General features: G+C 34.5%; 1 protein-coding gene across 2 annotated transcripts in view; it reads left to right on the top strand.

Moving 5' to 3' along the window:
* Window positions 1-15,127, top strand: part of FAM174A (family with sequence similarity 174 member A) — a 29,868-nt gene that overhangs the window by 13,394 nt on the left and 1,347 nt on the right. Inside the window, exon 2 of one of the 2 annotated variants that reach the window (XM_045847978.1) lies at window positions 4,444-4,578. In XM_045847978.1, coding sequence (XP_045703934.1) covers window positions 4,444-4,578 — 135 coding nt within the window. Of the gene's footprint in view, window positions 1-4,443; window positions 4,583-15,127 lie in introns of those variants that run through there. The other variant, XM_045847979.1, reaches the window with a different exon arrangement.

The raw sequence follows: 15,127 nt of genomic DNA, 5'->3' as shown, positions 1-15,127 counted from the left end.
TCACAGAGTAGTAAAATGAAATGGAGTTTTATTCTGTTGTGTTTGTTTTGTGTGGCATTACACATTTTTACATAAAATTTTATCAAGCTTACTTTAGTAGTTTAGTTTTATTTTTCTACTGTAGTTTTCCTATATTATTTAAATAATGCTTACCTGAGTGCAATGGAACAGTGAGGAATCTGCATCTATATAGGATATCTATTTGAATAATATCTTGAATAACTAACTAGAAGAGGTCTGATCAAAATCATTTACCTGTGCATGCCACGTGATGAGTGAATATAATTCAGTATTATTATACTGAATTACCATGTAGCTAATTTCTTTTGCCCTTTCAGGCCTCCATATTTCCCTCGCTATGCATAAATTACGTCCCTATTTTTTTGTTAACCAAGAGCCAACAAAATTTGTGTTCAGATTGTGATATGCATTTACTATGTCAAGTAGAAAAGTGTGCATGTCTGTAAATTATGTGTATATAATTATCAACACATCTAGGCAAGTTTTGGGTATCATGAGCTTAATGGAAACAATTATTTGTAGGAAAAGAACCAAGCTGTTAAAATTACATGAATTTAAAGCCTCCTTTACTCTTTTGAAAAAAATAATGGCAAATTTAGCAAACAAAACAGAAACAGACTCAGAGATACAGAGAACAAAGTGAAGGTTGCCAGGTGGGAAGGATGTCAGGGAGCTGGGTGAGAATGGGGAAGGGATCCAGAAGTACAAATTGGCAGTTACAAAACAGTCACAGGGTTGTAAATACAGCGTAGGGGATATAGTCAATAATATTATAAGAACTATGTGTGGTGCCAGGTAGGTGCTAGACTTATTGGGGGATCATTTCATAACTTACATAGTTGACCATTATGCTGTACACCTGAAACTAATATAAATAATATTGAATGTCAACTGTAATTGAGAAATAAAAAATAATAGAAAAGTTTATGGCAGAAGTCTGTTTAAAGTTTCCACCTCTCTGCCTAATTTTGGTGTTCCTGTTCTTTTCTTGTACACTTGCTGTAAAAAGCAAAAAGCATAGTAGAAGTTTAAGTCCTCTGAATATTCATTTAAAAATAAACTTCTTAAAATAACGTTCCGTATATTCAGTATATTTTTATTTGTATTGTATTTTACACATAATGTTTGTTAGTATTTTAAGTAGATGGTTTATTGAATCTGCCCAGTAATTTTAAAGTTTTACAGGTGTTTTTGACCTTCCTTGAGAAAAACCAACATATATAGGGACATGTGTGTTATTACAGTGTATTTGATGTTTGCGTGGCCGTGGAGCTGTCACGACCGTGTTGCCATCACTGCCTACATGTTTGGATTTAGGAAAGACACTTTAGGGAAACTCATTTTAAGTTTAAATTGTATTAAAACACTATACAGTTTTCTTTATTTGACTTATTCTTATATGAATTAGTAACATTTACTAAAATACTAAATTAATTTAAATTGATCTGCATTCCCCCATTTATTTGATGTATAACAGTGCACTCACTATCTTTGTATTTGAAGTAGTTTCTTGATTTTCAAGAGCTTGGATTTATGTTTAGAAGATATTTATATACTCAATTAAAGGACAATACAAGCTAGCATAAACATCAGAGTACTCACAAAGCCCAGTCAAATGTTTACGCTGTACACAGAGAGAAGAAATCATGTTATTTATTAGGCAGATTTGTTTGGCCACTTATTGAAAGATTGGGAATTTATTCAAGCTATGATGAATACCTTGGCAGTGGAGAAGAGTGGCCTCTGAGATACATGTTAAAAGCCCGTAAGCTCTCTGTTCATATTATTCAAGGTATTTTATGACCTGCAATGATCAGGTTATTAAAATACGGACTGTTTGATATATAATATATAATCTGGAATAATCTGGTTTATTTCAAAAAATAATTTCCCATGACATTAATTTCATATTTTGTTGACTGAAGATAAATGTTTAGAAAGCCATGTGGTTTAGAAAATTGAACAAACTGGCAAAAGGAAAGAGGAGAAATTATAACTCTGAATATCCTTAACTTTTGTTGCCATGTAGCTTCATTAACTTTTCAAATCAAAGGAATACATACAAATGTTATTAAATCATGTGGTTCAAAATGACCAATAGTGAACCATAACACCCTTGTACTTTTTTAATTTCTAATTCCAGAGCCATTACTTTCATCATTTCTGTACTTAGTTTTTCTGTCAGAATTAGAATTTAGAATTAGATTTAGAATTACTTTCATAAATCTAAATCAGAGGTTGGCAAATGGTGATCCATAGGGTAAATTTAGTCCCCTGAACTTTATTTTAAGGCCTGTCAGCCAGGAATTTTTTTTTTTTTTTACATTTTAAAAGATAGAAATTAAAACAACAAGTCAATTGATATGAATGTGTGACAGACGCTATGATCTACAGAGTCAAAGGTGTTTACTATCTGACCCTTTACAGAAAAAGTTTAAATCTCCGGTCTACATGGCACATGTGTGAGCATGTTTGTGTATGTGCACACACACCCACAGATACAAACATTCACACACATACATGCTTGTTAATAATTTAAATGTTTAATTTTTCGCTGTATAAGAAAGACCAGCTTATGCTACTATCGATCTATCTTATATTGCTAGTTCTTATATTAGTATTAACTTTCTCTTTGGTTACATTTTATAGCTTTAAATACTGTACTATTTCTTTTAAGATTTTATTTAGTTTTAGAGAGAGGGGAAGGGAAGGAGGAAGAGAGGGAGAGAAACATCAATGTGTGGTTGCCTTTCCCACACCAACAAATGGGGGACCTGACCCATAACTCAGGCATGTGCCGTGACTGGGAATCGAACTAGCAACCCTTTGGTTCACAGGCCAGACTCAATCCACTGAGGCACACCAGCCAGGGCAAAATACTGTAGTATTCTTAAATCTCTGTTTTCTGTTTCAGTACCTTTGGGTGGGCATAAGGATAGATATATAGGTAGTGATTAGTGGGGATTATCTTGATTTTTATCCAGGAATAGTCATGTTTTTGAAATTTTTATCACTGAGCCAAGGTACTTTATACCCAGAAGCCAGCACAATGCCTGATACTCAGTAAGACTCTAACATTTCCTGAGTGTATGTTTGTAAGCGTAGGACAGTTTGTTTCGCAGGGTTCTTATTGTCATGTTTGCAGAGGTTTGTATTGCTTTTTATAGTTGATGCCATAGTCGTAGGATTTCTTGTCATACTTAATTACATCCAATTAACTGAATCAGAATTTAAGTAAACTTATTTGCCATTACTTGCTGAAATACCTTCTGTATTGTTTTTAAACTGCCATAGATACTTGTGTGACACATGTTCCTTTGTGTGGAGTTAAGGTTGTTGCATAAAAAATGACATAGGCATTGATATGGTATCCCTCAGACACTTAAGAACACTTGAAGTGTGTGTTAATCAGCCACACACTGTACTAGACATATTGTAGTCATACAGTGGTGAGCGAGACAGTCATGGTTGCTGCCCTCAGGAAATGTAGTGGGAAAGACAGGCAAATTAACAGTCATATACATAAGCACATATAAATGCAAATCGATGTAAAGAATTTAAAGGAAAAGAACAAGTTATTTGAGAAAAGCAGAGAATATGGTTTTAAAACATGAGACCTTTTCATATGTATACAGATCATGTTTAGCATCCTAAAATATTTCCATACCTCTAGGGCAGTAGTTCTCAAAATTTGCATACATCAAACTCACATGGAGTGTTTGTTAAAACAGTGTGTTTTGGGTTTCCAAGTTCAAAATTTCTTATTTATTAGGTGTGGATGGACATGAAGATTTGCATTTCTAATAGTTCTAGGTGTTTGTGATTCTGCTGATCCTGGAAACCACACTTCAAGAACCACTGATCTAGGAAGCTGGAATCACTTGTAGAACCGGAACAACATATTGATGATTAATTTCTGTATATGGAAATTTTGACTTAATTGTGTGATGGTATGGCCTGAATATGGAGCTTTTTAAAATGCTCCAGGTGGTTCTGATGTACAACCAGGGTTGTAAGCTACCCAGCTGGGAACTGAGTACATATACTCATACCATTTCTTAGTGGGGCTGAAAGTACATAATCCTGTATGGTGGTAAGATTGCATGGAAAAGATGGGGAGAAGGTTGGACCAGAGGCTTCAGCAAAAATACGGTACCTGAACTAAGACTTAAAGGAGGATCAGTCAACACCAAACTTGACAGAGAGGAATGAGGGTATGTCAGACAGAAGAAATGGTGAGTGGGAGTAGGCTTTGTTTCTTAAATAACCTAGGCTGAATTTCTGAAATGTAATTATTCTGATATTGAGAGTCTCCTGGGCCAGAAAAAGAGGGGATAATTTATTCTTAATTTACAAATAAATATAAGGATCATCTGCACCATATTCAAATAATTTGTATTCATTAATATATGTATTTAATAGGATGCGAAGAAGAAACCGAAAGACTAGGAGATACGGCGTTCTGGACACTAACATAGAAAACATGGAACTGACACCTTTAGAACAAGACGATGAGGATGACGATAACACACTGTTTGATGCTAATCATCCTCGAAGGTGAGTGTTGAGCAGTTTAATTTCGTGAATGAGGGGGTGAGTCCTGGACCAGTAAATTCAAAAAATAAAGTAGAATTTTATTTAATATTTAGTTTTTATCCTAAAAGATTTCACTCAGTTCTTTTTTAATGAAGTTCTTTGTAGTCCCCAACCAATAGCTCACATTCACAGTGCTTTATTAAACCAAACATGAACAATAGAATACCATCCTCCAAAGAAATCTTCATTGTACATCTTGTACAGATTTGCTCTTTTAACTGCTGTATCCTGGTAGTATTTATCAGCTCTGTGTGTGTGTCCGAAGGAGATAGTAAAGTTGATTTTATCACTGCATTCTGAAGATGTTTCGGTGTTAGTCTGGGTTACTCTGTTTGCGGTATTTCCTGGCAAAACTGTGGGACTAATGGTATATGGCCTGGTAGTGTAGCTATGTCATTTCTCAGATCTAGCCTTACTGAGTGGTAAGATCTTTCCTGGGAAGTTTGGATAAGTGAAATTATATGAATATAGAATTTCTTTCAATGCAGATGAATGAAGGAAGGAGGCAGTAAAGATTCATTTCAATAGGGAAGGACATTTGGATAGAGGGGTAATTATTTCGATAAAGGAGTTATAATGAGGCACAAATGCAGAGTACAGAAATCTGGGATTTAAGAAAAAGGACTCAACAATAATATGTCTATTAAAGTATATCTGTATGACCTTTTAGTTGCTGGTAGTTCATTTAATAAAAATGCATATTTGAAATGTCAGTTGTACAGTTAGAATAGTGTCAGAGACTGGATATGTAAACATTAACAAAACGATTTCATCTGTTCATTACAGATTCAGTCTCTTAGAGAAAAACTAACCAGAATAAAATACATTACATAAAAATTTTAGAATATTTGAATGTATATTCTGAAAAACCCTTAAACTGCCTGTGAAGTATTAAACAATTCCTATTAAGTCAAATACTGCCAGTGGCTCTCTGCTTCTTCAGTGTGAACCAGAGAAAGTAGCTGGCATGCATTTAAGAACTATTGTGTGTAACAAAGACTCATCTTGATACATTAGAAATCACAGTAAGAATAATATGAAATACAGTTGGAAGCAGACTGACAGAAGGAATGGCATTTCTATGATTTTGGGCTCACCCTACAGGAGGTTCCCATTGAATAAGATGGTGGTGGAGTCTCACTTATATATGGTTATTAATTTCTTTTAATTTTTTACACAATTTCTACAGTATTTAAAAGGCATAGTATTCGCAGTATTCTTAAAAACTAAGTGTATGTGGGCGTCTCTCCTGTACTACACAGAAAGGGAAGACCAAAAAGGAAGTTGTTAACTTAGGAAGTCAGGGTAGTTTCCAAAGAGGAAATGAATTTGAACCCCGGTTAATATATTTCAAGTAGGCTTGACTAAAGACAAAGTTAGTTGTAGGCAGCAGTGACTACCTAAAGTTTAGTAGTTGTGGAGGATGGTAATTCAGAAAGTGCAGCAGAAAATGTCCAGAATATAGCCTGTTATGTGTGCACATGTATTTCTACAGGCAGGGTTGGGAGGACCAGCTGTGAAGGACACAGATGTGCAAGTCCTTCTGAGGGAAATTCCACGGTTTTGTGATCTACCAAGGAGTTAGGTGTTACCATGCTGTCATTGGAGAACTATTGATGCTGTCTGGAGTGTATGTAATCAGATAATCAGGTCTGTGTTGTAGAATAACACATCATTTTTTTTTAAGTCCTCCCCTGAGGATATATTTTTTTATTGATTTTTTTAGACAGAGAGGAAGGAACCAGGGTTGTGGGGAAAGAAACAGCCATGTGAGAGAGAAAGATCGATCAGTTGCCTCCCACACATGCACCAACCTAGGGATGTGCCCTAATTGGTAATCGAATCCACGACCTTTCGTTAGGCAGGATGACGCTCCAACCAACTGAGCCACCTGACCAGGGCAGAATAATACTTCTTGTAGTAGGGAGGAAGGTGGCCTAGGAGAGATGAAGAGAGAAGAGACATTAAGAAGGGGTCAGTTTTATTAAGATACAATTACCCATAGCTATCTTTTAGTCTGCATCCTGGCTCACACAGACCTTCCTCTAATGTTTACCCCACTCTTCATAAATCTTGCATTCTATTAGGGAGCTGCACATTAATCAGAGTTACATAAACAGAGAAAGAATAAGTATAGGGTGGTATAAGAACTTATAGCAGGGGCATAGAACACTTAACCAAAAGTTAATAGTCCAGAAAGTCCTCTTGAAAGCGATATATAAATTGAGACCTGAAAAAATTAGTAGGAATTAGCAAAATGAAAAGTGGGTATTTGGGTGGTGGTTGGAAAAAGAACAGCAGGCACAAAGTACCAGAAGCAAAAAAGAGTGTAGAACATTTAAGGGACTAAAAGAATTTAAATAGATGCTATATTACCATGTATGACAATGAATAAGTGAATGAATGATTTTTGAGCTTTGAATACAAAAGAAAGTGATAGGTAATGCAAAACAAAGAATAAAAAGGCAGATAGTGATCCATATTAATCAGTTAGAAATTACAAGTTATGAAAACCACTTGGAAAATTTTAAGACAAACACAATCAAGGTGTATAAAAAAGTGTATTCTGCAATGCATTGCAGAAGAGTTAAGTTAAGGAATCAGGTGACTAGAAAGACTGGTTAGATGAGGCAAGTACATGGGGTGCCCAGTACCAGAGTGATAGCAAGAGAGGTAGAGAGGAGTAAATTATTCAAGGGGCTTTGAACAATATTAACAACATTTAGGTGTTGTGTTTTGAGGGTAAATGAGGGAGGAATGGTAATAATAATAGAAAAGCAAATTTCAGGGGTAATGATAATGATCAGTGAAAATTACCATAAAGTCCTGACTCAATCACCTTGAGTTTTTTAGTAGTATGACCATATTTACTTGAAAGAAATCTTAGGAAAAAGAACTTTAATGTACAGATGTCTAGATAAAGTAAAAACAGCAAATTACTGCTTTTCTATTCACTCACTCCATTCATTCATTCATTCATTCGTCTAATAAATGAAGGATGTAGCAGCTATTTATATTACAACTATCCAGTGCAAGGTACTGGTCTAGGTGTTTGGGACACATTAGAGCAACAAAACAGAAAAAAAAAAGAAAAGAAAAAGAAATCCTGATGTGTGGCACTTAACTTCTAGTGAGGGAAAGGTGAGATGTGGAGTTTGACAGTTCATTTTTATTTTCACTTTTCTTTCTGTATTTTTCTATGTTGTCTGATTTTTGTTTCTTCAAAGAGCATATATTTGTGCTTTACTTTAAAAAAATCTTTTGTTTGTGAATAATTTAAAGTCTTCAGAAAAGTTAAAAGAATAAAAGTAGTACAAAGAACATCCTGTAATTTTTTATGTAGATTCACCTATTAATATTTTATGTAATTCTCTTGTATGTTCTCTCTCGTAATATAGATACAAAAGAATGCATCTCCCTCATTTCATGTTTATCTGATGCTCTGGTGTTTCATCATAATTCATCATCATAGATTCAGGTTATGCATTCTTAGCTGAAATACTATACAGATCATCCTTCCTCCTCCTCAAGATACCACATCTGAAGACACACGACGTTCATCTGTCCTTTATTAGCAGTGGTGATTTTGATGTACCTGTTCTAGGTTTTATCCAGTTTCTCTAGTATGTTATTGCTTTTTTCCCCTTTGCAGCTAACAAGAAAATATATTAAATCATGGAAATACTCTGCTTCTCATTAAAATTTCCCCCAGGCTTAGAACTCATTCATCATTTTTGCCTGTTCTGATCTTCACTGTTATAGTTGCAAAATGACTTTCCAACTTCAATATTTGTTCTATATTTACAAATGATCCTCACCCTCTGTAAGTTAGACATTATTTTCTGTGCGGGTATATATAGTCCAAATTCCTTAATTCATTTGAAGTTGATTCAGTGAGTAGCTCTCTATGGTCTGATGTCGATAGTAGAGATTAAACATACATTGTGACATCAATTTATTTAACTATTCAAATTTATCTTATGGGAAAGAGGCATATAGATCTTATTGTGACTCACTTCAGTAACACATGATCATCATGTGTAATGCTATTTTTTCTCCCAATAAAGATGAAAAATCAATGCATATATGGAGATTAGACTAATGGTTTTGGGAAAGTCCTGAAAGAGGACTTTCACCAGGGTTTCCCAGAACAGCCATATAAATGGTAGGAGGAACCATGGAATGGATAATGGTGGTCAAATGCCTTTAGAGGGATGAGGTCAGGGGTCCTGTTACTGAGTCCAGGGAGAAGCCTGGAGAGAACCGGGTAACAGAACTACCATAGGGATGATTTAATAGTCACTTGTTAGTAAGTACCTACTTCAGTGCAGGATGTACCAGACATTGTACCAGGGTCCTTACATGCACTATATGAAATCAAGACAGTCTTGTGAAGTATTTCCTGTTGCTTTCATTTTAAAGACAGGAAAACTGAGGCTCAGCTAGATTTAATGAGTTAGACTTCTCTTCCTGCACAGTCTCATTCCATTTATTAAATACTTATTTGATTTATATCTATGAAGAAAATAATTATAAATTCTGTTCACTTTTTATCTATACCAGTACCCGCTATGACTCATTTTCAAATGAAGACCCTGAAGATGAGGATTATAAATACTTTGATTTGCCTACCATGCCAATTGCAATACATATTAGTCCACAGTATAATGGCTGGTAATTCTTGTTGAATCATCGCTTATGGATGCTGCCTTCATTGTTTAAGTGCTTTCTAAAATTAGTTCCTCCTCATTTTCTAAATTCCATCCACAAAATAACAGGAAGCAAGTCATTTCCAGAGATGTAAATGGATTTCCTTGCTTACAATTTTATCACAGTATAAATTTATCCTTTTGTAGTTAGCTATTTCTGAGACGGATGTTTTTAACGTGCCTTTTAATATATCAAAATTTTAATAATGATTGTAGTTGGTAGTTAGGATTGGAGGTAGTTATTTTCAATGTTCCTTTGTATAAAGTTGGACAACATGGAACTGCCAATATATAGTTTAATGTAAACTTCCTAAAGAGAATGTGTTATTTCATATAGAAGGTTGTCACAGAGAGAGCTGACTCTAGGCACAGTGTATCAGGGCTCTGGCTCCTTTCCTACATGAACCCCTTGGTTCTGCCCATTTTCATGTGTTGGCTTCATTTTTAGACTAATAGGATGATGCCAGTAATTTCTATAATCATACCCAGAATGCTAACTTTCAATGGAAGTTAGGGACTAGTTCTCTTAACATCTCTTTCTTAGAAATGAGAAAAATTTCCCCAGAAACTCTTAATAGATTTGTTTTTTGGAAATGACTTGCTTCTTGTTACTTGTTTTTGTTTTCCATATCATTGGTCATGTGATCATTTCTAAAGTAAACCCTGGGAAGAAAAATCAAAGTACCATGATTAGCTCAGAATTATCTTTTGGGATTGAATGGATATTAAGGAGTTAGCAACCACTATTACCACTATATCTAGAAATTTAAGCACTGAGGTTAATACAGTCAAGTTGGGAAAATTTATACATTGTAGAAAAAAATAACTTGAGCACCTTGGTTAATATAACTTACCTTGAATTTGATATTGATATCCTGATTTTTTAAGTAGAGGTATTTAGTTTTGGGAATGTTTTGCACAAAGGAGTTATAAAACTAAAACACAAATACCAATTCTTTAATTGTTTCAGCCCTCTCAGACCAAAAATTTGATGAGGAATCAGAGTATATACTGACTAAAAATTACCTTCATTTTCCTCAAGTGAAACATTTTATATATTTAATACAATTCAAAAATATTGGAAACAAATACTCATAACTAGCCTCTAAAAATGCATTTTTGAAACCTTGCTTTACAACACAAAAAATGGGAACAATGCTTTCTTACTGTTTTGATTTCTACTGAATAGTAAAATTATTAAGCTAGTAATATCACTTCAAGACTATTTTAATTATTTTTGCCATGTTTGTAATTTTTAAAGAAAAATCTAAATTTGCGCTTTAGCTACTTCTGTTTCATTAAGTTTAATATCACATTGTATGTGTTTATTGCATTTGTACTCAATGTTACTTAGCCAGAAGATATTTTATGGGTTTTAATGTCAGTGTATCAGAATCAGAAAGCAGTTTCAATTTAAGTATTTAACCAGAAAGCCTATTTGAGAAAATCTTATTTAAACAATTCTCAATTTGAAAATAGTTTTAATTTTTAAAACACCGCTTTTAATGTGGAGCATAACATTATCAGAATAAACACTGTTATTCAGATGAGCTTGATGCACCTAAAGGGGATAGTGGTGTTCTTTGTCATTACTTAACCAGATAAGCCTCCATGTGGGATTTTTTGTATGTTTTACTTTTTCTGTGGACATTGAATCTTAGAAGAAAGTTTGTCTTGCTCCATTAATAATTAGACATCACAGTGTGCTTATTGGATAGGAATGTGAATCATTTGTATATTATTTTAACAAATGCTATGTAACATCAAATTCTCTTTTTTATTTTTAAATATAGCTTGTAGTTTAGAACCATTTTTTTTTTTAGTATATTGGGGTGACATTGGTTAATAAAATTATATAGATTTCAAGTGTACAATTCTATAATGCATCATCTATACATTGTATTGTGTGTTCACTACCTCCAGTCAAGTCACCTTCCATTAAATTCTAACTGGCAATACTATTGTCTCATCCCAGTGCATGGTCTGGAGTTGCCCTGTCTAATTTGATAGCCCCTAGCCGTATGTGGCCCTTGAAATGTGACTAATGTGACTGAGGAACTGAATTTTTTATTTCATTGAATTTTAATAAATTGAAATTTTAGTTTAAATTCCCAGATGTGGCAAGTGGCTAGTGTGTAGGATAGCACAGACCTAGAGCAAAAGTGTTTAATTGATCTGGTTTAAACTAATTCTATTAAATGAAAACTCTTACACTATAGTTTAATTATAGGTTTCTGTTTATATAGTACTTACTTTATTTAATGAAATGCTTACTTGTTTGGTTCAGGATTTATATTCTACTGTGTTTGTTGGGACTGCCGACTCTCTGCGGAATATAGTGGGAGAGATGGACATGAGTGGCAGAGCATGACCACCCTGAAGGCTGATTTATGTGAACGGGGTTAAGACAATACAGGAACCAGGACCTCAATTTTATGGGCAGCAAAAGCCCTAAACACAGTTCTTAAGGCATTAACCTTTCACAGTGCTCTGAGACTGTGTTTATTCTAAAAAATTCACAGGCATTGTATCTACTATAAGAAGACCTGGAAAGAGAAATAACTCCAGGAATCTAGTATTTGCAAATTTATTTAAATGAACAAAAGAAAATAACAATGCTCTTAACTGCACTAGGACAGTTTTTTCTTTCAAATTTGATTTGATTTTATAACCATTTTGATAGTTTCAGATTCCCAAGTTGGCTTTTAAGTTTTCTTGAAAAGAGTATCTTTTTAAAATTATTGTATCATTGTAGAATGTGTAGAGACAGAGCATTCTTGAAGCTTGAAAAATACTCAAACTTAGATTTTCTGTAAAATATGTTAATATTAAGCACTTGCTTTACCTCATAGAAAGCATGGCATTTGTTTATTGTGGAAAGAATATTTAACATGAGATCTACCCTCTTAATTTTAGGTGCACAATAAGTATTGTAAACTGTAGGCACAAGGTTGTTCAACATATCTCTAGAATGTATTTGTCTTGCATTAACTGGTACTTTATAACAGCTGAATAGCAACTCCCTGTTTTCTTCTCTCAGCTCCTGTCAGCCACCAGTCTATGCTTCTCTAAGTTTGACTAATTTTTACTACTGGTCATAGAGAACCTGGAATTACAAAGACTCAAACATTTTCCCAACGTTCTAAGCAGTCTGCAGTAGCTGGCCCCTGGGATCAATTCAATGGCTATTTGATGGCCAAGTCTACATCTATACAGCTTTCTCAAGCATTTCCTCATGCTTGTCCTATCCTGGTTCATATGGCTGCTGTAGTTTCATCCATCACAACCATGTTCCAGGCAACAAGACGGTGGTGGGCAAGAATCATGCCATGTCTACCTCTTTATCAGGAAATCACAATTTCTCAGAACTGTCCCCTTCCTCCCATGAGACTTTCACACCCCCTTCTGCTGCCCTTCACTCACCAAAAAAAAGAAAGAAAAAGATTTTTATTAGCAAACTACAAGGAGTGAATAAACGTTGAGGAGACAGCGCTGGTTATTCAAAGTATTTTCTGAGGTTAAATTCGGTAACTGGCAAGAGAGGAATGTTAGGGTGTTCCTAAACACAATGAAGGCAGGATGCTGAGGAGTCATTGTTCATGAGTAGCAGTTTTACAGAGAGTAAGAGCTGTCCAGAAAAATACGATTATTAAGATAGAGCACAGAACATTTGACATTTAATCTTATCTTTAGGTTTCGGCAATTAAACCTCATGATTTGGAAGCCATCAAGGCATTAAGTGTTGAGGTTGTCTGTTTTCCTGTGTCACTATACATTTGAAGTAGGTTTGTTTGTACTGGTTCTGCATGTCACTATCATAGCATGTGGTTGAGCAAGAATGTAACATTCTTAACTTTTTGCATCTTAAATTCTAATGGTGAAGAACTTGCACTTGTCAGTTTGAGTAGTTATTTCTAGCTTAAACATGGTCAATTCAAGATTAAAACATCATTAATTAAAGATTCTTCATGCTTCCCCTCCTTTTACTCCAAGTTGATCTAAGTTCTGTGGAGATTTGCACCATTAGTCATTTACTCTAAGACATTAATTTTAAGCTGTAGCACTAAGAAAGAAAAAAATACTCAATTTAATTATGAAACAATATAATGCTATTTTTACTTAATATAGGGATCATGCAGGGCAGCCTGTCAATACACCTAAAGTATTTGTCAATTTCTTCTGCCATCATGTGCATTTCTTGGTGTGTAATAGTCTCCTTTAGAACAGAAATTAACAAAGCTATGTCTACCAGAAATATCTTCCCATTTAAAATAAATGTTTTTTTGGCAAAAATACGGAATTGACACCACTGTTTTAGTGACAGACATTTGTGTACTGACATCAAATTATAGCCTACTGTTATCTTTCATAGCTTTCTACATATATAACTTTTGCATCAGTGATGATTCATGATACTATATTTTGAAGGCATTTTAAACATTATTAAACTCATCCTTATAAGACTAACAACTCAGTGGGAATAACAATACAAAGAGCTTCAGTCAGTTTTGTGCACATACGGGCGGTACCAGTGTGACACAGTTCTAAGATACCGTCAATTGGGAGATGAATCCCAGATTCAAAGATGTTAAAATATGTAATATGTGTTTTAGAAATTGTGAAGTATAGTGCCATGCATAAGAGAGGGTACACTTGCAGCCCTGCTTGGTTTGGGGGCTTTAGCCTCTATCCCTGCTTTTTCTGTCAAAAGCCTCTTATTAACAGGTCCACACAAATTACACTGTGTATTCCTGGTGTGTTTCTAATCTTCTCTGATTCTACCAGATATATATATGTATATTTTTTTTTCCAGACATCAGGAACTCTTGGGTTTCTTACCCTGTACCATGTTAATAAATGCACCACATTTTTCAAATTGCTGTGAGATTTCTGAGAAACTGAGTTAGGGATAGAAATATAGGAGATTTCACTGAGGAAGTGATAATTGGGTTGTAGTTATTTTTAAAAATATGAAAGAGATTTGCCCTGACTGGTATGGCTCAGTGGATTGAACACAGGCCTGTGAACCAAAGGGTCACTGGTTCAATTCCCAGTCAGGGCACATGTGTGGGTTGCAGGCCAATTCCCTGGTGGGGGGCACTTAAGAGGCAACCACACACACTGATGTTTCTCTCTTTCTCCCTTCCCCTCTGTCTAAAAATAATAAATAAATAAAATCTTTTTAAAAAATGCATAAGAGATTCAAATAAGAGTATTATTTCAAGCAGAGCTGAAAACATGAGTCAAGGAATGTCCTGGCAAGAGTGTGTGCATGTTGTGAGCTGCCACAGAACACATGACATGTGAAAGGATCATAACACATCAGTCAGATTTTGGGACCAAATCATGAAGAACATGTTAAAAAGCAACAGATTAAGGATTTGGATTTTGCTATTTGTAAAAATGGTTTGTAGTGAAGGAGTAATAGCATGAAATTTATTTTCTAGGAAAATGATTTTGTTGATCTTGTAAAAATGAACTAGAGTTAGAAATAAACTAAGGTCCAGTCTTTTGAAGTTGTTTCAGTGGTTCGGTTGAGAGCTGTCAAAGCAAAAGCAAAGGCTAAAAGGGAAAGAAAGGGTTGTATAAAATGAGGACTACATATTAATTGTGTTTTAATAACCTTCAACATCTTTTTGAAAAAGCTTAAATTATCCCCAAATTAAAATATATTACAATCTCATTAGCCTATAACAATCTAGAGATTAAGATTGCTTACTAAAGATTTAAATAAAACAGCAAGTTGGAAGAGAGCATTACTCATTCTCAAACGTATCACCCTTGAATTTGTAAATGTTGGT

Source organism: Phyllostomus hastatus, unplaced genomic scaffold (genome assembly GCF_019186645.2).
Source record: "Phyllostomus hastatus isolate PE091 unplaced genomic scaffold, TTU_PhHast_1.1 phas_contig_58, whole genome shotgun sequence".
Lineage (NCBI taxonomy): Eukaryota > Metazoa > Chordata > Mammalia > Chiroptera > Phyllostomidae > Phyllostomus > Phyllostomus hastatus.
This window is presented reverse-complemented; position numbering and strand designations above follow the sequence as displayed.